The 24,424-nt window shown below is 33.8% G+C and overlaps 5 protein-coding genes and 1 pseudogene across 10 annotated transcripts; 3 read left to right on the top strand and 3 right to left on the bottom strand.

The window, feature by feature from the left end:
* Window positions 1–129: 129 nt before the first annotated feature.
* Window positions 130–3,981, top strand: LOC111285242 (myb family transcription factor). Of its 4 annotated transcripts, none has more exons than XM_022874573.2 (4): window positions 152–271; window positions 476–559; window positions 946–1,056; window positions 1,540–3,981. In XM_022874573.2, the coding sequence occupies exon 4, from the start codon at window positions 1,597–1,599 to the stop codon at window positions 3,655–3,657; it is 2,061 nt and encodes a 686-aa protein (XP_022730308.2). In that variant the 5' UTR covers window positions 152–271; window positions 476–559; window positions 946–1,056; window positions 1,540–1,596; the 3' UTR covers window positions 3,658–3,981. The 4 variants fall into 4 exon arrangements, with proteins under 4 accessions (XP_022730307.2, XP_022730308.2, XP_089617981.1 ...); XM_089761855.1 differs by having other exon boundaries at window positions 244–317; XM_022874572.2 differs by lacking the exon at window positions 946–1,056 and having other exon boundaries at window positions 130–271.
* A 2,754-nt stretch (window positions 3,982–6,735) lies between these two features.
* On the top strand, window positions 6,736–7,607 carry LOC111285392 (uncharacterized). The gene has a single exon (XM_022874820.2). The coding sequence runs from the start codon at window positions 6,875–6,877 to the stop codon at window positions 7,469–7,471; it is 597 nt and encodes a 198-aa protein (XP_022730555.2). The 5' UTR covers window positions 6,736–6,874; the 3' UTR covers window positions 7,472–7,607.
* A 402-nt stretch (window positions 7,608–8,009) lies between these two features.
* Window positions 8,010–13,232, bottom strand: LOC111285538 (OVARIAN TUMOR DOMAIN-containing deubiquitinating enzyme 12-like). Of its 2 annotated transcripts, none has more exons than XM_089761852.1 (11): window positions 13,096–13,232; window positions 12,374–12,775; window positions 12,107–12,279; window positions 11,941–12,014; window positions 11,687–11,741; window positions 10,931–11,005; window positions 10,717–10,790; window positions 10,583–10,631; window positions 10,162–10,246; window positions 9,744–9,800; window positions 8,010–8,327 (listed from the first exon to the last, which is right to left on the bottom strand). In XM_089761852.1, exons 2-11 carry the CDS (start codon window positions 12,726–12,728, stop codon window positions 8,239–8,241), a joined length of 1,086 nt encoding a protein of 361 aa, XP_089617978.1. In that variant the 5' UTR covers window positions 12,729–12,775; window positions 13,096–13,232; the 3' UTR covers window positions 8,010–8,238. The 2 variants fall into 2 exon arrangements, with proteins under 2 accessions (XP_089617978.1, XP_089617979.1); XM_089761853.1 differs by lacking the exon at window positions 8,010–8,327 and adding an exon at window positions 8,544–8,873.
* A 1,079-nt stretch (window positions 13,233–14,311) lies between these two features.
* LOC111285526 (ATPase GET3B-like) lies at window positions 14,312–17,979 on the bottom strand. The gene is made up of 11 exons (XM_022875010.2): window positions 17,650–17,979; window positions 17,016–17,227; window positions 16,818–16,880; window positions 16,615–16,725; window positions 15,986–16,060; window positions 15,810–15,878; window positions 15,652–15,717; window positions 15,365–15,439; window positions 15,192–15,290; window positions 14,671–14,805; window positions 14,312–14,582 (listed from the first exon to the last, which is right to left on the bottom strand). Exons 1-11 carry the CDS (start codon window positions 17,822–17,824, stop codon window positions 14,445–14,447), a joined length of 1,218 nt encoding a protein of 405 aa, XP_022730745.2. The 5' UTR covers window positions 17,825–17,979; the 3' UTR covers window positions 14,312–14,444.
* A 2,117-nt stretch (window positions 17,980–20,096) lies between these two features.
* On the top strand, window positions 20,097–21,702 carry LOC111286334 (uncharacterized; annotated as a pseudogene). The gene is made up of 6 exons (XR_016342571.1): window positions 20,097–20,152; window positions 20,300–20,395; window positions 20,495–20,549; window positions 20,752–20,880; window positions 20,977–21,083; window positions 21,152–21,702. The product of XR_016342571.1 is annotated as an uncharacterized LOC111286334 (transcript).
* Window positions 21,703–21,846: 144 nt separating this feature from the next.
* On the bottom strand, window positions 21,847–24,204 carry LOC111285995 (lysM domain receptor-like kinase 3). Its single transcript, XM_022875746.2, has one exon. It carries the CDS (start codon window positions 23,386–23,388, stop codon window positions 22,015–22,017), a length of 1,374 nt encoding a protein of 457 aa, XP_022731481.1. The 5' UTR covers window positions 23,389–24,204; the 3' UTR covers window positions 21,847–22,014.
* Window positions 24,205–24,424: the final 220 nt, after the last annotated feature.

Here is a 24,424-nt window from a genome sequence, read left to right as displayed (position 1 = left end):
ATGTATAAATAACAATAACAATAATAATAAATAAAATAGTAGTAATAACTAATAAATAACTAATAAGCTATTCCATTCACCAATTTTTTTGTTTAAAGAGAAATAAGGACCTGAAGCCCAAAAACCTTCAGGCCTGAAGGCCCAAGCCTGTTTTAACCTTTTCTTACCCGAATCATATCCAAATCCAATTCAGCAACCCTAGTCCCTCGAAAGTTCTCCCATTCTCGCCATAATCGCTGATCTTCTTCGCTCTCTGAGCTTACTCTATTAGGTTTGTAGACTCAGCCTTGCCTCTCTACTTTCCCCTTTTGTTTTCCGTAATTTTCCATTCTTTCTTGATATAATCCAAACTTTGCTACTTTAAAATCATTTTTTTTTTCCAAAAAGAATAAATATTTTCGAGTACTTTTTAATTAGAATTTTTATCATTTTTTTTTCTACAAAAAACGTGACTCTTGAATTCAAAATTTTGCAGTGACCGTGAAGCTGTTAGAATTTACGAACCAAAATCTGAATCGCAACAAGAAAAGTTTGCGGATCAATCGAGAGTTCTTGACCGGTAAGAACTGGAATTTCATCAATCAAATACTTAAATTCGAATTTGTTATTTTTTACTGATAACTTCTTGAGTTTGTTTATTTGTTTGTGATTTGAAGATTCTTGAATGAATTGCTTTGATTCCTTGTTAATTGTTTTGTGTTGCTGAAATCTAATAAATTTAGTAGTAAATGGGATCTAAATTTGGAATAGCAAAACATTTATGGATATTAAGGAAGAAATGATAGAACGAATAACTAAGTACCTTTTAAGATAGTAGTTATAGGAGGAGAGGCCAGAATAGTAGCCGGATTCATGGTAGCTGTAGTTGAGTTTTGGGATTAAGACATTAATTCGGATTCTTATATCGGTTCCTTATGTTGTGATCTGATATTAGTTTCATCTCAGGTTTAGTGGGAGTCTCACATTTTTAACAGAATCTGGGCCATTAATGGACCTATCAGCACCAATGATGGTCTTTTCAATAACTGAGTGAAAAGGCTATCCTAGAATTTTAAGGTGCCTTCTCCCATAATTTTTTATGTTTCCTTTCATTTTCTTGGTTTCAAATTCAGCAAATTCATTGTTGTCTCTGTTACAACACTAGTGTGTTTAGTGTTGATTTGATGTGGGAGGAGGATCAAAGAATGTGACTTCTTGAACGCCTAAAATTTTTCTTATCTTACAACTTTATCTGCAAAGGCTGGTAATTAATTTTTATATTAATCTTTTGGAAGTATTGAAACAATATAGATGGTCTTGTATGCATTAATATATCTGTAATGTTTATTGTAAATAGAATCAAAGAGCAAGTTATTGTTAACTATCATTATTGATGCAAATTTCTGTAATGAGTACAAATGTTTTGTAGTTGAAGCAAAAACATTGATTTGCTTCAAATTTTTGAATAAAAGCTACATGAGTTAGGATTTATTTTGCTTAAGTACCGCTCATTTGACATATTTCTCTCTATCTGTGTGTGTTTGTGTGTCTTGCTGGCAGCTCTGCATGAGGATTTGGGATAGCTAGAAATTATTTTCAAGGGAAGCCTTTGTCAACATGGGTAAGAACATGCGTGAAAAGGATGGACATAAGATGGGAAATAACCAGGTTGAAGAAGGAATTGCTGTTGAAAAGGAAAGTGATGTTTTGGATGTGTCAACTGAGAATATGAATGATGTTTCCAAATCAAGCAATAGAGATGATGATAAGAATAAGGGAAAGGATGATAACAATGAAAAGAAGAAGGATCGAACAAAAAAGAGGAAATCAGAGTTTGATACAGATGAAAATGAATCTCGTAAGGCTCAGAAGAAGCATAAGAAAGGTAACGATGCAGTTGGTGAAATTAAAAAGATTTCAATGGAAACTTGTTTGAGTGGAAAAGAGAACACAGAACAAGAAAGTAGCGAGGCAATGTATTTGGAGAACAATTTTGATTCGGAAGCAAAAAGGGTTAGGAAAGATAAACACAAGAACAAGAATAGAGATGGGATTGATGCAGTTGCTACTGTGACTGAAACCCTTGAACATAGTAAAATGCAAGAGCCAATTGAGACACAGAAAATCTGCAGCACTGAAGACATTAATAAGTTTGTGCAAGGAACAGAAGGTGAATACGAGAAGCAAAAGAAGAAGAAGAAACAAAAGCTGGAGAAGGTGAGTGGTAATGTTGCTGGTCATATTGCAGTAATGAGCAGCATAAATGATGGAAATGATAAACACAAGAACAAGAATAGAGATGGGATTGATGCAGCTGCTACTGTGACTGAAACCCTTGAACATAGTAAAATGCAAGAGCCAATTGAGGCCCAGAAAATCTGCAGCACTGAAGACATTAATAAGTTTGTGCAAGGAAAAGAAGGTGAATACGAGAAGCGAAAGAAGAAGAAGAAGAAACAAAAGCTGGAGATTGGTGGTCATATTGCTGTAATGAGCAGCATAACTGATGGAAATGATACTGATAAAGAGGATTCAGCTGGCAATAAGGTCGAATGCAGAAAATTAGGGGGTGATGTTGGTGATGCTGAAGATGGTAACAGAGGGAGGAAAAAGAAATCTAAATCAGTGAAAAATGATTCTGAGGGTAAACATCATAAAGGTGATGCAAGAACCAGAAAAATTGTCGACTCTACCAATCAGTCTGAAAATGCTACACCTAAAGAGAGATCTAAGAAAGTGAGTTTCTGTGATCATGTTGAGGTTTTCCCTCCTGTGGATGTTATAGATGAAGTGAACAAGGATGGCAAAGAAGGCTTAGTATATGGTAGGCGATACTCAAAAGAAGAAGATGAGATTCTTATGAATGCTGTTGCCAATTACATTGATTCTCATGAATTAGGTGATGAAGGTGTAAATATGGTTCTGAACTGTAGACTTTACCCTGAAGTGAAAAACTGTTGGAAGGAAATTCAAGCCGGCATTCCTTGGAGGCCTCTTGGTAGTGTGTACCATCGAGCTCATGTTCTTTTCGAAAGGGATGAGAAGCGTCCATGGACCCCTGAAGAGTATGAGGTCATCCACAAGTTTGTTGAAAAACATGGAACCAATTGGAGATTGTTGGGTGACACTCTCGGCAAGTATAGGCATCATGTAAAAGATACATGGCGTAGAATAAAACTGACCAATACAAGTAAAGGGCATTGGTCTCAAGAGGAGTACCAGAATTTATTTGACTTAGTGAACTTGGATTTATGTATGAAAGCTTCTGAGGAAAAGAAATCCAAGCATGGAATGTTGCGAGACAATATTTGTTGGACTGCTATTAGTGACAAGATGCAAACCAGAGCCTTTGCCAATTGTTGCAAAAAATGGTATGATAGCTTAGCGTCTCCCATGGTAGCAGAAGGCATATGGGCAGATGTTGATGACTATCGCATGCTGAATGCTCTTTGTAGCTTGGACGCTTGCTGTATGGAAGATGTGGACTGGGACAATCTTATTGAGCATAGGTCTGGAGATATATGTCGAAAGCGGTGGAACCAGATGGTTCAACATATAGGTCCACATAGGGACAAGTCTTTTGCTGAACAAGTTGAAATTCTTGCTAATCGATATCGTCCAGACATGCTTGATGCAAGAGAGGCCTATGATAGCAAATGCCCAGTTGATCAGCCATAGCCGCGTTGCTATTGTTATCTACAGAACATGACATCTTTTAGAGCAATCTCCTAATAGACCCCTTTGTTTATGTTTAAATCTCCCCCTAATGGTCTTAATAGTCTGGCAATATGGATCTTAATATTCTTAACATGTTTCTGAGTTTCCTCTTATAGGCGAGTTGTTGGATAATCCTGCAGTGTACTGTAGTTAATTGCCGATAAACTTCTTTTTCTGTAAGAGTTTATTTTTGAAATTCAATTGAGTTGGAGTTTGTAAAAGATTTATAATATAAGTTTGTAAAAGATTTATAATATAATCTATCTCTGTTTGCTTCTGCTTTTATATCCTTTGTTCCTGATATCAATGTAATTGAATTCTGTGTTCTGAACTTTGCCTTGTCCCCGGAGACTGATCTGATACTGGTTGGTATTGGTTTTGGTATAAATTTCCTTATTTATTTGCCTTTTCTTTATGTAGATAACACTTTCAGAAAAAAGGGAAAGAAACCTATTGATTGAGGATGATAAATTCATTGTGAGCAATAATAGCAACAAATTTTTATGTTTATTCATCTTAAAGACTTGCCTGAGATAACATAGGATGGGTGATTTTTATTCACCAAAGTCTTGATTTGGAGGTGGTCTGTGGTGATTAGATTTACCATAAATGAGTGAGACAGGTTTGCTCGATGTTTTAGGTCGGTTTATGTATTTGATTCAGCTTCCTCAGTCACGCACTTCCAATTTATCTTTTTTTTTTTTTTTCCTTTCATTCTGCATAAACCATTTCTGTATTTTTTTAGGTTTGTTCCACGTATCTGAAGAATACATGATTACTCTTTTTCCTTCTATTCTTTCAGTGATGTGTTACCTAGATTGAGCTTGAAAGAGATATTGATAAGTATAATGAAGATTGTTGTTGTTTGCCTTTTATTCCTTCAGTGATGGGTTACCCAGATCTCTGCGTTTATCATCATTTCTACTGTTTTCCTTCCTATGTAATGTATTAAAATTATAATAACTGGGTGTTTACTTGATATGGCATCATGTTTTGAAGTTTTGAGAGTAGTTTTGTGCTGATGCCTTGTAACATTCTGTGATAACATTCATTGGCTGAGATTTATATTATATATAAAAATAATTTATAAAATAAAATGATTTATATTATATATTTTTTTATATTTAAATTTTCTTATATTTTGATTAAAATTTTTAAAAATTGAAATTCATTTAAGATTATTTTTATTAATTGATTGATATTAATTTAATAATAATCAATTTATTAATCAAATTAAATTGATTTGATTGATTAATTAATTAAAAACGAATTTTAAATATCCCTAAGCAAAGTAGATCTTTTACAATTCCGGCGTGCAAAAGCAGATAACACCATGCTTGCACCACCTCTCCCAAGCATCACTTGCCAATCTAATTTCCACTACGTACTAAACGCCCCTTTAGGTGATCTTCGTCCATTCTATGATCAAACCCTTATGGCTTTTAATGAACAGGAAACCCTCGACGCTAATTAGGGCCATTCCTTGACGTCTAACAACATATATACTACTACATATAGTTTTCTAAGAAATAAAAGCCATGTTATATGCTATCTTTTATTTATATAAATTTCTAAAAATTTAATTATCTATACTAATAATAAAACCTTTGATTGAGTTTTACAAGTCAAGTGATACAACTAAAATTATTCAAAAGCCACATAGTACTATAGAAGATATATATTTTTAGGAATATCTTAATCTTTTTTAAAAAATAAAAATTGGATTTAAATACTTTAAAATTATATATTGAAGTCCTTGATGACCAAAAAAAAAAAAAAATTGTAGTTCCTAATTTTTTTCTCCCTTCTAAATAATTGTAGATACACTCATTCATTTTTTTTTCTAATTCATATTTAAATAACTATAATGTTCAATAAATTTTCTTTTTTGTTTCAATTTTTTTCTAATAAAATATTAAATAATGTTTAACTCATATAGTGGGTTTTAATCACATTAAAAAATTATATAAAGGTGCATCACTTATAATAAGTTTTATATAAAATTTTGATAAATTTCACATAATTTTAAATTATAATTAATTAATTATAATACAATAATTATATGTGATAATATTTCGTGAATAAGGCTAGTTCATTATTATATAATTAGTAAATTATATCTGAATTAAAATCTTAATCAAAGCCTAGCAAAATTTTAAAACCATATATGTCTTGCACAATTATAATTCTACAATAACACGATTATCCATATAATGTATTAACATCAACCTCTAATTTAAAATCAAAATCTATTCCATATATTGGGTTTCGCTTTATATTTATGATCATTATAAAACTCACGTTCACCATTGCAAAGATTGCCTTACTTTAATATTTTTTTCTCAACGAAATAAACCATAATTCAGTTTTCTATATATTTTTTGTTTAGCGGTTTAGATTTGGTTAATACATTTCTTTTTTGGATCAGCTTAAAAAAATTTATTTATGTCGGGTTTAACAAATTCACGTGAAATTATTTTTTCACAATAGATTCAAATTCAAACAAATGAAAGAAAAATAAATTCTTTTTATCACTTGAACTAATCCGATTTCTATATTAAATACATAGTATTGATTTCTAAAGCAACTACTGCACTTGCTAATTATTTTTAATGACAACTAAGCAAACATTTATTTTCATGTTTGGCTGAGTATTAGTCTTAAATACGTAATCAGAAGGGATATCAGCTGGAACCAAGCAAGAGTCTGCTCAACACAACTCAAAAATGGCCATGTGCATTCCCCAATTATATCCATATACGGTAAGAAAATAATTATCAAACACCTTTACAGGACAGCACATTCTCTTAAATGTACATATATGTTAACCATATATTGGTTTACTTGGCATGATTCTACTAATCAAATTCAATCCAATGGTAATTTATTAGCGTATATGTATATATGGAAGAGATAGAGAGATATATTTATATGTATGTATATACTTATGGGCTTACATCACCATTGGCACGTTACTAGAAGAAACTCAATGTTTTTAGAGCTCATTTGTAAACGAAGTACCACAAAATTACGACAGAATACATTTTGTCAGTTGAAATTTCCATTTTCCTGTATTCAAAGACAAAGGCCTTTTCATTCTCTTTCTGATCTCAGAAAACAAAGTCACATATATTATATAAACCCTGAAAACCCTACTGAAGTCCCTCTCTAATAACCAATGGCCTCGAAGAACATGGGTTTAGAGATGCCTCTGTCAAATCCTTCGACGAGAAAACCGAGGTCCTTTTCCCAAAACAAGCCAAGTACCTCGAAAAACAAACTGGTCTCCAGCAGCAAAACAACTAAAGACCGCCATGCAAAGGTTGATGGCAGAGACAGGCGCATCAGGCTGCCGCCTGTCTGTGCTGCTAGGATTTTCCAGCTCACTCGAGAACTTGGGCACAAGACGGACGGTGAGACCATAGCATGGCTCTTGCGTCAAGCTGAGCCATCGATCATTGCAGCTACTGGCACTGGCATCAACTTGCCTAGTGATACTACTCCTGCTCTATCCACCCCCACTGGTTTGGTTCCTTTCTCCTCTGGGTCGCCCTTGCTTTCATCGGATTATTCGCCTTCCTTGAATTTTTCTGAGGCAAAAGTTTTCTCTGACAACAAAGATAAGCTGAAGAACTGTGTGGTTTCGAGGGCTGAGCCTACTTTGCCTCCTTTTGAGTTTGATTTGGTTGCAAACTTTGAATTGGAATTCTCTGCCAATGAGATTGCATTGTTGCAATCGGTGACAGGATGTCATGACAAAGAAGGGAAATTTTGAGAGAATTTAGTAAAAACAGAGAAGAAGTTGCATGTTGTTTTGGATGAATAAAAATAAATTAATTAGAGACTACTATGTTTCTCCCTGGCCTTCTTTTTTGCCCTTTTTTCATTAGGTAATATATATATATATATATATATATATATATATGTGATCGGATTTTAAGTTTATGTGTAGCAATTCAAAGAATTGGTTTTGAATGTACCCAAAAAAAACTGGTTTTAAATTTTATTTTTCAAAGAATGGCTCTAGTTTATGGCTTTCAATCTACCTAGCCATTAATGAATTGCTCTAGTTTGGAGTTCTTCATGGGCATGCGTATTGAACCTAAATTAATCCCTCAGTTATTCGGATTGTAAATGAGTGTTGGATATAAATACGTATTTGACAGAATACGTTTTTTTTTTTAATATATTTCAAACATAAAATTTTTGTATTTTTGTTTATTGGAACTTTTATATCTATGTTCATCGAATATATTTTAGATATGAGTTCCAATTAAATAGATAGTGAAAAATATTAAAAAAAACAGTTAATAAATTAATTAAATCTCTTCTGTATTGGATTTGGGATGGAATATGGTGGACCATTCTTACATGGTTAGGAGACTTTAATAAAATTTTGACTGAAGAGTTGCATAAAATCTTTCTTAAATAAATTACCTCATAAAAAACAGATAAATAGAATGGAGGAAACCAACACAATGAATTGATCGGCGCCTTTGGTCTGATCTTCTTGTAATAGCTGATGACTTTTCCAATTTAGTCTTAATTCTTAAACTTTAGGTTTCTGCTTAGTCCAGCATTTTTCCCTAAATTTGCCAACTCAAACTTGTTTTGTTCCATACTGCCCTTACCTGTAATTAGGATGACAAAAAGATTAATATTCAGTATCCTACGGTTCCGGCCCATCCTAAGACAGCCAGTTCCAGCCCACTTTAACTGTTGGGTCAGGTCCAAGATAGATTTAAGATGCTCGACCTCAAGATATATTTACAATAATATATTTATTATCTTATATTTATATACATAATAACATATGAAAAAGAATCTACAAGCATGCAAGTCTAACATAAAGGAAAATATTTTTTTATTTGAAAAATTAACGAGGATGGATTTGTATCCAAGAAATTTACAATCAAGTGGAGCATTGAAGCAAGACGGTGTCTCTGACCTTGCTTTGCTTTCTATCCTTAAAATCAAACATTGTATCGCACATGGTAGTAAATAACTGATGTGCTTCTTGCAAAAGCAACAAGAGCGATTTAAAAAAAAGAAAAAAACCCCAGTAGTTTTAACTTTAAGTTGTCAGCACATTCATTGATATTCATCTGGTGACTTCAAATGCTTGTTCCGAAACATTCGCCATCTTTTCTTCTTCTTTGTGCCAAATGCAGGCACATCTGAATAAAGATGGTAAACATAAACCATGTATTATCAATTTGCAACAACATACAGACAGATTTTAAAAAAACGACTGATTCACAGTTTCACAATATGTTAAATGACTGTTTCTTCAGTGCTTCCAAAATAGTTCCATCCTCCCGCATACACCTTTCCATTCCTGAAATGCTCCTTCACCCTTGGTTTAGTTAAAAGGCAACATAAAAGCACATATGCCTTGACTAGAATCCTTATCGAAACTGTGCAACTTTATGCACAAAATCCAACAAAACAATCCACAGATGAAGGAACTGTCATCTGAAACCCACCTAGCAAATCATATTATGCACCTAACATCCCCTCAAACCAGAAACTTAAAAAGATCTTAAATTGTCAGAAAATTATCTAAATACAATGACAGCCATCGTCAGTGCATCTGAGGTGCAATAGAAACTGCGCTTCACCACTCAATTGAAAGAAGCACTAACGAAAACTCTATTTGAGTGATCCAGTTTCCAGAACTACTATATGGAATCTCTTAGCTAGAAAGAGTTCAAAGCATGGCAATTATGACGCCTAAACAGAGCATATGGAATATAATTCCATGTCTCTAAGCAAGTTATTGATTTTCAAAACTTGGACAATTTAAGACATACACAGGGTAATCTTTCCATCAAATACTGACTGAAAATGTTTTAGAGATAGAAAAATAACTGGCCAACCCAAATTCACCACCAGTAAGTAAAAAAGGTCAGCATGACCTAAATCTGAAGCAGCCTTAGAATTTATAGCACAGTCTTAGCTGCATTCAATACAATAAACCAATGCACTTCCAATATTCTTCAGAAAAAATGTATACATAAGAAATAATTCCAAGGGCGGATATTTACCTCCAAATGGGTATATTGAGTTGTAGTGCACCTCTGCCCAAAAGCTCAAAAAAATAACTGCAGAAAACAGATCCAACCAATTAATTTAATGTAAAATTTCCACCGAACATCAAAATGGTTTAGTTGTAGTGTATCTTTGTTCATTAGAAAACCACTACGTAAAAAGAAAGAATAGTAAATCTAGAATGGAGATGATATCTGATCAAGTAACCAACATAACCTAAATGGTCAAACTATATGACAAAATGACAGCTACTACTGATATATATTAATAGATGACCAAATGCTAGGAGGAAATTTTTAAATGACATTCAATATCTTAATTGCAATCAGAATTTCAATGATAGTCCAGCACAAAGAATTTATTCATAGATTCTATGAAAGAAACTAACGGAAGCAAAAGCAATAGTAATTGTACCTCCTTTTGACCTTTGGACATTTGGAAGAATCTCGATGTAGCAAGTGTCCTTGAAAGATGTTATGACAAATATTTTAACACCATACTGCAACAAGCAATTAGCATACATATACATTAGACAGCCATTTTTTGCATCATTAAATATTTTAAGATTGCAATAACCAATACTATTTTTTCTTATTAAAACAATGATTGTACACTACAAAGCAGTGCACATAGAAATTGGCAACACCTATCTTACAAACGTCTAAATTCATAGTGGTTTGCAGGATAAACTAGATGGATGATTGACAACAGAAATATGAAATGCAGGTTAGACAAATTAAACAATTTAACCAAATTTTAGGAGGGGGGGGGGGGTGAGGAAATGTAGAATCTATCACAAACAAGAGAAAACAAAATCAACATAGCTGGAGCATACCAAATCTGCAGCAGCCTGCAAAGTGACATGATCACCCCATTCACCACTCCTATAAGCATACACAATATTAAAAAGAAAGGTCAAGAAGTATCAAAAAGAAAGAATGGTTAAGTCAAGGAGGAGTAGAAAAATACTTGGACATCTTCTCCAGATAGTCACCATATGCCATGGGAACATACCCCTCATACATATCTGGATAAAACTTAAGCTGATTGTGCAAGATATTGCAAGACAATAAATGTTAACATCAAAATTTATGTGCAATGCACGATGATTTCAATGAAAGACCATAACACAAGCTCAACAAACTAAAAAGCCAAACTTTATTATCGTAAGTGAAAGGCCAACCTGATTTACAACTTGCTTTCTCACAACTTCATGATTTTCAGGAGTTAGATACAATTGATCAGATAGAGCACGGAACTGGCAACATCATGAAATTAATGACACATCAGGTATGTAATTTGCATTAAGCACTGCAGTAACAATTAGTGAGCTTCCATGACTGGGAACTATGTAAGGAGCAAAAAAAGAAAACCGATCAAGAATTAAAAAGCATCAAAGCAGGAATGAGATTTAAAGTTAATAGCAACACTCAAAAGTTTTACCAGCAGTGGGACTCAAGATCCTAAAAGTTCATGTTAAGAGGGAACCAACATCAACAAACATCCATGCTGTATATGGACAAGTGAAACCTAAGTATGTGTAATGACAGTTTAGACACAGTAAAAGTTCCATTATATTGATGCTATATGTCTCAAAAACATTTGTCCGCATGCTAGATCTTTTTTGGTTGATATCCATGCCAGCTTCAAACCACATGAGATCATACAAGTGTACTTACAATAAGTATGACTACATCATGCCAGGGAAAGAAGGTATGGACTAAATGTGACAGAAACAAACAGAAAACAGACATCATATACTTTACCATCTGTTATATGTTATTTGCTAAACATGCATTATTCTGTCACAACATTAAACTCCTTGGAAGCCTCATCAATCTTATACAGAGACTTCATAATATAAGACATTACACATTTACTCTTAAAACCACTGCACATTAACATTTTAAATTTTATGCTTTAAGCTTTGAAATCTAACCTGACAATTACCATCTCCTTCAACTTTAAGCTCCACCAAATTATAGACCTGCAATCTGTTATGGCAAAAGAATTTCCAGAATCATATATTAAAAAAAATAGGTCAACCAAAGGGGAATATGAAAAAAGCAACAGAACCACAAAAATAGCTGGAAAAAAATCTTATGACAAAAAGAAAAAAGCAAAAAAAAAAAAAAAAAAAGAAGATAAAAAATTCACAGTAAGTTTCAGTTTCAGGAAACAAAGAAAGCAAACCTTTCCAGTAGCCTTTGATGATCTAAAGTTGCTTCATCAACCGAGGGTATTTCACCATTGATTCTTGGAACATGCTACACACAATCAGAAAGAAAACTAGAGGCATAAACTACAGCTCTAATTGAAATGTCATAATCAAGAATCTAAAGCTAATAGTAACACTTACAGGAACAGGAACCATTTGATTCAGCTTTTTCCCCACTTCACCATCAAGAGCATACTCATCTGTTAGCTCCAACGAATATGACCAATCCTCCACGCATAACAACTTTTCTTCAGGGCTAGAACATGAACTGGAAGGTGCTGTATCATCTTGCTCTTCTTTACCACAATCCTGCCCTGCAAATCACAAAATATAAACACAGCAATGCCACATTAAAGACATATCAGCAACTTCAAATATTGAACTGTAAATTAAGAATTTTGCTTATACCAGAACCGAAGTCCCCAACAGACTGATTGGTACAATCTTGTGGATAGCCAGACATTTGCAATTGCAGTTCTTTTTCCTCCTCCGCTTCTTCTTCTTCCTCCCCTTGGTTTGGAGATCCCACAACTGCAAGTTGTGACAGTTCTTGAAGTTGAAGAGTACGAGCAATAGCCTCATCATTTTCTACGTCGCAACATCCTCCAGCGTCGTAATGATCCTCCTTGAAATAATATCCAGGGTAATACTCCCCATCTTCTTGAGTTAGCACGCCGCCATATCCACAATTAGCATAAGGGTCACTATTAAATAGTTGCAAACCCCAGTTAACAAAATCATGCTCTTGCTCATATGTAATCATTTTTTCAAATGTAGATAAAATCTCTTAACCCCAAATTGTGCTTCCTCCTGAAATGACCAATCATAGAACAAAAAATAGATAATGAAGTTTAGTTAGTTAGCAACAAAATGCAAAACCCAGATTCAATAATAACTAAATATTTTTACTTTCTTTTAGTTTTAACTAATGGATTTGCAGCCAAAAAAATCAAACAGATCAGCAAGATTTTACCCCAAAAGAGATCAAGTAAAGTCCCAATGGCATCAAGATAACCAATGGATTAACAGCAAAAAGTTCAGATTAGAAAACCCAAATTGTCGATTAATGGCAAGCAGACTCTCATTCTTTAAAAAAAGAAAAAGAAAAAAGAGAATGATTTCCAACATACCAGAGGAGCAGAATAATATTAGAAGGAAATTAATTAAGATAAATATCCATAAGAATATTAGTAAAAATTATTAAGAAAGAAATGCGGGGTCGAGACGCCGCAGAAATGAGGAGTGGAGTGAAGGAAACAGTTTTATTTGAATAGAAAATGTATAGTTAAAAATGGAAGAAATTGAGAAAAAATAAAAAGAAAAAAGAAAAGGTCGTGACGGACGTCACGAGGTTTTGTACCGTGCTTTGCTTCTGTCAGTTAATAAGAGACAGTTACGAGAAAGAGACTGACAGTCAACGTTACTTGACGGTTATGGCATGTTTACCATCTCCTCTTTCTCCAATTACCTTAATTTTTTCTTTATTTTATTTATAATTCGAAAGTGACACTTAAAACTCTTTTTTGAAATATCTCTTAAATCCTTTTCTTTGTTAATTATATATATAAAAAAAAAGAAGCATCTCCAAAAAAAAGCTTGAAACCATTTTTTTTTTTTGGTCTTTTGTCTCCTTTTCAAAGCAACACCGAGAACAGCTGACAGCATGATTTTGGTTTTAAAATTATTTTGTTTATTAATATTTAATTTTGGTTTTGAACCTATTTATTAATTCTCTATATGATGGAAGAATATTATACTAATATTAAAAAATTAGGTTTAATTTTTTCCTTTATTTTATTAAATTATTTTATACTTAATATGATAGCATTTTGCCAAAACATCAATGCACAGTCGATATGCGGCAAAATAAACTTTACAAGTTACTACTTTAAATTACTCTTTACGTTGCTTTAGTTAAAAATTTAATAAATCATTAGATATCTCAATTATTAAATAAATAAGTCATTAGACATATATGCTATATTTAAAATTTGAGTTGATTTTATAAAAAAGATGAAATTATGTAATAAAAATATATATAAATATAATGATTTACTTTCTTTCAAAAATAAATCTAATTTACTTTTCATTATAAAATTTGTGTGTTTTTATTAAAAAAATTTTGACATTTTCTTTTCTAAAGTTGATTTTAACTATAATTTTTTAATTTCTTATGTAAATAATAATGAAATTTTAAATTTCGTCCACGTAATAGATGTGCATACGTTAAGCTAATAAAAACAAATTTTATAAATTGATTGACGAAATAAATGAAAAAAGTCTGAAAATCAGCCCAAAAGAAAAAAAAAAAAAGTTAATTTCTTGAAAAGAAACTGATCAATAATAATAATAAAACAAAACAATTGACATTATGTAGATGTCACTTTGTGAGCTCAAACATAGGATTTGAAATAAAAAATAATAATAACGAAAGAGAAGTATCTTCTACAAATACATCATTTCATAATTATGCAAAAAATCATGTCCAAACCATATTTCCCATATACTTAAGAGCTGGAATACCTCTTATCTCTAAATCAACTAATGGTGCCTGAATTATCTTCAAATTAGCAAGTTCTGGATCATTCTTAATCATATCAATGGCACGCATTTGGTCCTGCATCATTCACAAACAGATTGAAGCTATGCTTATACAGTTATCGGATGCTTGCTGCTAAGTTGGCAGAAGAGAAGAATAGATTTACCTTCCTTTTCGTAGTGCAAAACTTGCAATCCGATGTGGACGGAGGTAAAATCTGATTAACAATAAGCCTCTGAACAGGAACATGTTCCTTCCTCAAAGAGGCGTGCAGCCTCGATGACTCATTTATTGCCATTACCTTCAAAGTGTAATTTCAAATATCAATTACAGATGAATTAATACATTGAAGCAGTTAAAAATTATAGTTTGGCCTCTTCTAATTGCTTCCCAACAGGCCAGCACATGCACGTCTCCTCATTCTAGTCGCTTTTGTTTGATAAGCCAGCCAACATAGAGGCAACGCATGTGTTTTGGACAATAATGCAACAAATAATGCACTGCTACAAGTTACAAGTACAGTATCTTCTCAACAAACTAAGCAGAAATTTTTATTCTTAAATCAAAAGCGAACTTAGTTGTCTCCAAAGGACCAGAAGCATACTTGATTGATCATTCAAGACTGAGAAAGGTATTTCAAGACATAAAAAGTTACATCATGTCGACAAAAGGAGAACAGGGTGTTACCGATGGTATGGTTACTATAACAAACTCAGTGGTATTGGAATCCCGGAAAAGGTCTCGCACTTTTGTCATCCTCTTCCTCAGTTGCTCTAGTTTGTCAGGCTACAATATTCCAAGACAGCATGGTTAGAATTTAAACAAGGACTAAAACCTTCCAAAGAAACATTTGTACTTACCACATCCTGTTGTTCTTCTGCTTTCCCAAGAACAGATTTGATGGCTGAGGTTGCTGAAGCTAACTTCTGCTTGAGCTGGATTCCTCAAAAACACAATTTCAATCAATATGAAAGAGTAGAAACAGAAACAGGAAAAGGTTATCCACAATGAGAAACAAAAGTAAAACAGATCAGACACTTGTTATATCTACGAGGTTCTTTACATTACACATAAATTCGAACAAAGTGAACAGATGAACTGATCTGCTTCCAGTTCTTCCAGTTCAAACAAATGTTTCATTCCATACCTTCATAACTTTGCCAATGGATGCGTCCAAAAAGTCAGGAAGGGACAAAAGCCGAAGTGTATGGCCCTGTAAAATATTTAATAAAAAATATGACTATTTACTAACTTCAAAAGCAGTTCAATATGCTAAAGTTTGAAAGCAATTTAGTGTCCACTGACCGTGGGTGCAGTATCAAACACTATCCGGCTAAACATACTATACTGTGGTGATTCAACAAATTGCATAACCTACAAAGCAACGGCAGGGTTAGGATAACAAACAGTCTCAAATGAAGGAAAATAAATTATAACAAAGGGTACAAGTTAATTTGAAATGGATCAAGGAATATACATGCCTTTGAAATTGCAATAGCTTCATCTAAACCAGGTGGAGGGGTATCCAACAGCTCTCCTAGTTTCAGTTCCCCTAACTATAAATGATTAACAAAAAGTGTCAAATATAAGAAACAAAGAAAAAAAATTAAACAAAATTTAGAAAAAATTGCTAGAGTACCAACGAAACTTTTCGTAGGGAGATTGGGTAAGAAATAGGTGCAAGGAGCTCCTAATGTAGGGCAGAATGCAGCCCACAGAGCTAAGAAATGTTTTACTATTGCTCTTCCTTCTTATACGTGCTTCATATGGAAGCAAAAAAGATATATTTCTTTTTTCTTTAATCTATTTCAGTAATCAAAACAAACTCCCCTATCAGAATCCTAGTTAAAGTAGAGAAACTATAAGCAAAAACTATAAATAAAATCAGCAGCAAGGCACTACTCTACCATGTCATTGACCAGTACTATGTTCACTAGCTAGTAGCTACTCAAACTTTCAGAACCACTCATGCAAGACATAAAAGAAGGTTTAACAAATACTTCTTCCATTATAATGATAATAAATAGAATGATAGTCAGAGGTTCTATATGTAATGGAAAGATAGTCCTTAGCAACTTTTATACAGGATAAATGCAGCACTTATATCCACCTGATTAGCAAGCATTCCAAGGCCCATGTTATTCATAAAATCTTTGACAGCACTCCCGCCATTCTTTTGACTTGCAGAACGGAAATCCTCCTTAGCTCTCTCAGGGTCTATCTGCCATGTTGCTAAGGTTTAAAAATATGCATCAAATAATAAGGTAAAGTGGAAAAAATCAACCATAAGAAAATCAAAATTAAATCATGTACCTCAAGAGCAAACAAAGGAGAATTCAATCCTTCAACAGGAACAAGAACCCCTCCTGTCAAATCCTTGAGATAATGAACAAAGCACATCATCAAAGAAGTGATCCCTTAAAGTAACTTTCATCAATAAATAAATTCAGAAATCAGAAACATATTGAACATTTTCACTTGAGAGTTAAAATGCAAAGCATATTTCAATACCTGGGCAAAAGAATCACTTAAGGAATGAGCAGGATCAGTTGATATCACAATGGTTGGGTGCCCATGATGTGCAAATTTTACAGCAAGAGAAGCAGCACAGCTTGTTTTCCCAACACCTCCTTTCCCACCTAGGAAGTAATACTTCCGCTGTGGCCCAACGACCATCTCACCAAACCCAGCAACTGAATCAACAACAGTTGCTATAGATCTCACTGCAATGAAGAAGCCAAACCTTATTCTAACTAGTTCCAAGGCAATTTTACTGAAATTCATTATGTCTTTGAATATAATTCGCAAGAATACCAAGTGAACAGAACCTATAAGACCCTTGCTTGAAATATCCCATAAATGGTTTCACACATAACATATAGAATTCTGTCACAGTAAAGTTCCCTTATCCATGCTCTTGCCTTAAACAGGCAACTAAAAGAAATACCAAGTGAAAAATGGGAGTTTTTCCTTATTTTATCTAAAGGAAAAACAACTTACTACATCAATTACCAAGCTATTCATCATCTTTTTTTTTTTTTTGCTAATTATTCACTCATTATCAATGGGAAATATATATATATATATATATATATATATATACACACACACAGTAATATTTAGTATAAAATAGAAAATGGGTTACCTTGAAAAGTTACAGTGTTTGGTCTTATACATGTTAGAGTTGAGACAGAACTCAAACTTGCTTTGATTCTATGAAAAGGAATGTTGTTTTGAGGTTTGGATATGTAATGAGACAGAGTGATGGGAATGAAGTTTCTTGGAACAATTGAAATGGAGCGAAAACAACGAGATAACATCTTAGAACAGAAATAGGCAAGGGAAACACTTTAGGTTTTTGTTGGGAGTTCGATTCCAAGCGAACTTGCTCACACTTCGCCGTGGAAAGTGAGAAGTGACGATGCAGAGAGGAGACAAGGGCCGGGGCGGCAAGGTTGTGAGGGTTTTGTTTGGGTTTTAGGACTTTAAGGAGTCGCCACTCGCCAAGCCATAGGCATAACCCACGTGTCAAAAGGAATTTTTTCTTTTCTCTAATTCATTTTTTACTGAAAATAAACAAAAAATAGTTTTCTTTACGGGAATAAATCCGATCTGTTTTCCGAAAAATGACTTTTTAAAATTAATATTTATATTTTTAAGTATTTATTTGAAAGAAAATTAGTTGATTAATAAAAAAGTATTTATTAATTAATAAAAAATGAGATCATTTTTTTAAATTTATCTTATGAGTTTAAAAAATATATATTTTTCAAAAAATAGCTTTCTACGAATAAAATTATTTATCAATATTTTTTAATATAATTTTACTTATAAATAATATTATATTTATAAATAATATATTAATGAATATAATTATAAATAAATATTATAACATTATATTAATAAATAAATAATATTATACTAATAAATCATATATTAATAAATAAAACAAAGAATAACAAATAGTTTTATTTTAAGTATTTTTTATATTAACATAAAATTTTAATATTAAATATTATTAAAATATAATTATTTTTTAATATTAATAATTTTATTAATAAATAATTTTAATATATATTTAATAATAAATCATTTTTAATATTTTAATAGTTATATTAATATTATTAAATAAACAAAGTTTTCAAAAAATAACTAAACAACGAAAAATATTTTTAATTAATTCATTCAAATAATAAAAAATCTCTTTTAATTCAAAAAATATAAATATTTTTTAAAAATTATTTTTCAAAAATTATTGTCTTATTTTCTGCAGAACAAACAAAATCTTGAGCCAACAATTAGTTAAAACTTAGAACTTCAACTTTAACATCAAGCTTTTACTATTAAATAAATTTGATAATTTATATTCTTATATTATGTTTATTCATATAAAATATAAAAATTATTGTATTATGATTTATATTGATCAAATAAGACCTTTTTTTAAAATTCATATATTATTTTTATAAAATTTTAAATTTTTTTTTATATGTTTTTATATATTTTTTTGTATAATTATTATATCATATTTTTTGTATAATTATTATATCATATTTCATGGCCAGCCAAGGTGACTTGTCAGTTAATAACATATCCTTGGAGATTGTAAGTTTGGCTTCTGGAATGCCTGTTTCATTGTTTTGGTATAGATCTATATTTTATGCTTATTGAATGTGGAAAAATAAAGCGCGGGTGCATAGTATAACTTTTATTCAACTACTTAAGCCGTCTTTATTCTCTTTCATTTTTCTTTTGGGGCCTGACTTTTGGCTATTCTTGTTTCAATTTGTTCTTTTCATTGCCTGCTCCTTCATTTGGTTTATCTTGTAACTCCAGATACAAGATATGAGCCGTGACTAAACAGACAGACATCCATATATAGGTGATGGGTCTCAATAAATGTCTGAGCGTAACTCTGCAATAAATTGATCATTTATGGATTCCGAATGAGGACGGGAAACTCACGGGTAGTTTCTGATCAGAAAGAAAACCAGTACCAAGGGGAGGTTAAATTTTAAGAGAGGATTCCAAGGAAAAGTGGTTTGTTGTAGGTTTCCTCACCATCGTGAGACCCTCGACATCCATCACCCAAGGTAAGGCCCGGTTATTTTGTCCCCTTAGATTCTGCTAATATGGAAATTGATTTTAATGTTAAGGAAGATTCTGATTGAGTTTGCCTGTGTATACTGAGCTTTTTTTTTTTTTTCAGCCAAGGGAAAGTATTCCAAAGTCCAAATGGGACCTCTAGCCAAAATCTTTACCTAGTACACTTCTTTCAGAAGAGAACAGCCAGAATTGGCATCCGAGCAAGCTATCTGAGAATATCATGAAGTGTTTAAACTTCATATTCGTCAGGCTACTCAGAACATCAAAAGCAATGGAACTGGAGAAGTCAGGCACTATTACCAGGTCTATGAACACTCTCTTAAGCTCAAGAAGCTTTAGGGTAGAAAACACCTGAATCCAAAGACGAGTCTTGCGTTACGGAAGGAATCAAGGCAACGAGACCCGTATGGTATCTTCGATAAGGAAGAATGAAGAATCTATTCCAAGAGGTGTAGGCTTTGCTAAAACCTGATCACATCAAGCTCTATGGACCCAAAGTGCATTTCGAGTTCAAGTTCTATTCCTTTACTTCAAAAGCTAAGGTATGCTGAATTGCTTACAAGCACGAACAGGAAATATCTGTCCAGTGAATTTTCATACAGAATTTTCAGAATCTTGTTTATATCCCCAGAAAGCAAGAGAATCAAAGAATAGATAAATTCTGATATTTCCTGTGTTTCCATCTGCAGGGTCTTAATGAGCAATCTCCAGAAGGCGGATCTGACAGCGTCGACTTATCAGCAGAAATTAGCATTCTGGATCAACATATACAATGCCTGTATCAGGCATGTATAGCATGGAAAAGAAGCTATATTTTTCATTTTGTTTATTCATCTTGAGAGAGGTCTTTGCTTGGTTTTTGCTTAATCTTACACTATCCAAAGCTTATATGAGTTAGCTAGGGCACATATCATGATTGAGGATCGCATTACACGTTCTGTTGGTTTCTTTCTTTTTTTTTTTCTTTTTACGTAAACCCTTCATTATATATCTATTGCTTTTACCATTAAGGGGATATCTCCAATATGGCGTGCCTAATACTCCCGAAAAATTTTTGGCACTGATGAACAAGTTACATTCAGAATTAGTTTCCTGATTGGTTCTTTATGGAATTTGAAAGTCCATGGATATCAGATTTTAGCTTAATCTTGGCAAAACAACAATATCACATCGAATTCAGGCAACTTTCAACGTTGGGGGCAATACAATAAGTGCTCAAGCAATGGAGCACTATATTCTGGGGATACCAGCACCTTCAAACATAAAAGAGGTACATTTTTACTGTCCCAATGCTAAACAGAGTTAATGTTTTGCTTCTGGTTTTAGAGCTTCGCCCATGTTATCCTAAAACATGATTTCTCTAAAGGGTGACAAGGAAGATCAAGAGGCCATCGTCCGGAAACTTCACGGACTTGAGTTAATGGATCCAAATATCAAATTGTTCTGTGCTGTGGAACTCGATCTTCGCCAGCAGTAAGTTTAGCTAATCAAGCTTGGAGCTCTGCCATGGAAAATCTACTCTGAATAAATTACCTTGACAGGTGAGAATATACACGGCTGTTGGAGTTGCAACTGGCCTGGAGAAATCAAAACTAGAGTACCTGCAAGCTTCAGTTGTGGCGACCAACACAAAAAAGATTGCATTTCCTGAGCTTCTGCTTAGAAACATGTTTGATTTTGCAATGGATATAAACTCAATGGTCCAGTGGGTATGCCAGCAATTACCTACGTCTGGCTCACTAAGGAAATCAATGGTGGAATGCTTCAGGAGCCATAACAATGGCAACAAATCCATCACTGTTGGGAAAATACCGTATGACTTCGAATTCCATTATCTGTTAGCTATGTAACCAAAACTATTATCCAATTTTCCTTTGTTTGGCATGAAAGAAATATGAAATTAGAGAAATTTATCAAATTTTCTCCTTGAATGTTGACTGGTGTCGGCATTGACAGCAGTATCATTGTCATCTGCAGATGAAGCCACCAAACCACTCGTGTGTTAAAGACTTTGAAAATTGAAATATTCTGATTGCCTTCCTTTTTAAGCCTCCACTTTGATTCATTCTAAATTTCTAGAAAGGAAATCGAGTTGGGATTCCTTTTCGTCTTTATTCCCTGGAATTATTCAAGACCTAATTTCATAGAAGTCATGCAAAGACTCGGTATTATTTTAAAGAATTCCTAGCATTTTAATGGGGAAGATTATAAAAAATTAACCACAAGAAATATACAATAAATTAATTGTGTTTTGTTGAAAAAACACAACATAAAAATTTGAATTTTTCGACTTCTGTCAAAATCAATTGTGCCTACCTACAAAATCAACAATGACGATAATAATATAAAATTTAAATAAAAAAAAAAGTAAGGATTAAATTAATGAAGCCGCCATTTTTTCAACTCATCTAGGCGCCAAGGAGACCGAAATGCCTGTTGGAACTTTCACGTTATCCGACCAAATCCTCGACTCCAGATAAAGCTTAGAAATCTTCCCTGCTACGCGTCCCATATCCGGTCGTTTATCCGGATCCACGTGTACGCAATCCAACGCTAGACGTATCAGCTTCTCCGCCACCTCAACTGGAAACGAATCATTCAATCTCCTGTCAATCCACCTCCTCAACCCTTCTCTTCCGTCTTCCGCCGCTTCCGCCGCCGTATCCATCACAGACGTCCGTAGAAAATTACTTGTGTTTCTATCATACTGGTATTTTAACGGCTCCTCCCCTGAAAATAGCTCCAAAATCACCACTCCGAAGGCGAAAACATCAGATTTCTGAGTCGCGACGCCGCTGGATATAAACTCCGGTGACATGTAACCTCTCATTCCTTCGAAGTGCCTCTTTCCACTATCAGATCTCTTCAATTTCCTAAAACTCGCTGCTTTACCTTCTTCGATTACTTCTTCGATTTCTGTTACGCGTTTCGAATAGCCGATTTCTTGCGTTTCGTTCTCGTTTGTTTCGCCACAAAGCTGTGCCGTTCCAAAATGGCAAATCTTGGCATTAAAAGAAGGCTCTGTAACGATAATGCTACCGCTCTTAATGTGGTTATGAACAATGCTAAGATTTAATCCGGTGTTGTTGTGAACATAATCGAGGCCGTGAGCCAGGTCAGTGGCGATCTGCATTCTGGAAATCCAAGTCGATAGAACAGTAAAGCTCGGATTCCTAGGGTTTCTCAAGCACTCAACGAGATTCGATCCTTCGATAAACTCATAAACAAGGTAAATATGATCGCCGGAGATGGAAGCGCCGAGGAGTTTGATTACACTCACGTGGTTGCTCCGGCAAATAATTGATAATCGTTCTTTGAGTTGAGACGTTTGAATTTTGCGGCGGAACTTGCGTTGGAAAACGACAGTGTCACGGCCACGGAGGTTGCAGCGCCAGCAGGCCGCGGTGGAGTTGGCAGAGGAGGAAGAGGAGGCGTAGCGTTTAGCTAAGAAGTTGTTGGTGGCGGCTCGGATTTCCGATATGTCGTAGATGTGAGGGTTTTCGGAGAGGGATTCGCGAAGGCTTGAGAGTGAAGTTCGGCTTGAAATTGAAGTCTCCCACGACGTCGCTTTCGTGTAAGATAAAGTGGAAGTGTAAGGTGCGCTGGTGCTGGGATTAGAAATGGAGGGCGTTGGCAACTGACTCAGGCGACTTGACCCAGTTCGAGGGGACTGACTCGAGCGAGTTGTTTGAGATCGAGGGGACTGACTCGGGCGAGTTCGTAAAGATCGGAACGGCGTAGGTTCCGACGCATTGGTTGCCATTTTGGTCTTGCACATAGAAGAGGTGAGGAGGATGAAATTGAAAAAAAAAAAAGGGGTAAGTTTGGGATTAATTAATCCGTTAAAAGTTTTGAAGGGTCAAAGAAGCAGAATGGAATGAGGATGGTGCTATGTAAAAACCGGTGGGGGCGCCTGGCGTGGGGCTGACAAAGGAGAGGGCGGTGCCGCTGCTATCCTGCGCATGTGGAAAAGGCGCAGGATAGGACGGTAGATTCGTCCGTGGAAAATTTTGGCTTTCGCCCTTTTAGAAAGGAAATTTATAATTTTCTTTGAATCAAAGTTTAGAAGCTGAAATAAGAGGTTGGTGTAAGGCAAGGGGTAGCCCCTATGCGATTGAGCCCTTTTATTTATTTATTTATTTATCTAAATCCGTAAAATTGAAATTAGCAATATCTGAGTATTACTTATTAAAAGGAAAGTTAACGAAGGATTAATAAAAAAATGTTGATTTTTCTTAAATGATACTTATGACATATGTTTAAGACAAATGAAAAAAATGAAAGGAGTAAAATTGAGGGTAGGGCCCGGGTGAAGTCACGAACAGTTAGAAAATACAAGTGAGCACTTTGTTAAGAACTAATATTTGCATAGAGTTAAATTAATTAAGCCAACCACAAGGTTTTGAAATTGATAGATATTATTTAATAGTAATAAAAAACTGGAGTGGCCTTTTATTGGGGGTTATTGACCAACCCACTTTGACAGCGCCAAGTTGCTGCTAGCTGGGAATGAGAATTGCCAAGACCATTAAACCTGGATGATTGAGAGGGCAAACATAAAATCAGAACTTACTCTTCAAAAAAAAGAAGAATCACTAGATAGTATTTACGAAGAACTAAACCTTAATTCACACACAGTTTGGTCTATGGGCGAAACACTTTTTTTGGTTTTGGATTTTCTGTGTGTTGTATTAGTGGCTGGCTCCAATTGTGAATTTCTTATATATATATTTATTTATTTAATCTCTTTAATCATTAAATCTGCTCATGACTACTGCTAGTCCTTCATATTTATCAATGTCATAAATCTGACT

The sequence above is a fragment of the Durio zibethinus genome, chromosome 6 (genome assembly GCF_047325235.1).
Source record: "Durio zibethinus cultivar Kanyao isolate XHJ-2024 chromosome 6, ASM4732523v1, whole genome shotgun sequence".
Lineage (NCBI taxonomy): Eukaryota > Viridiplantae > Streptophyta > Magnoliopsida > Malvales > Malvaceae > Durio > Durio zibethinus.
Note: the sequence above shows the minus strand (reverse complement) of the source record. Positions and strands in the feature narration are given on the sequence as shown.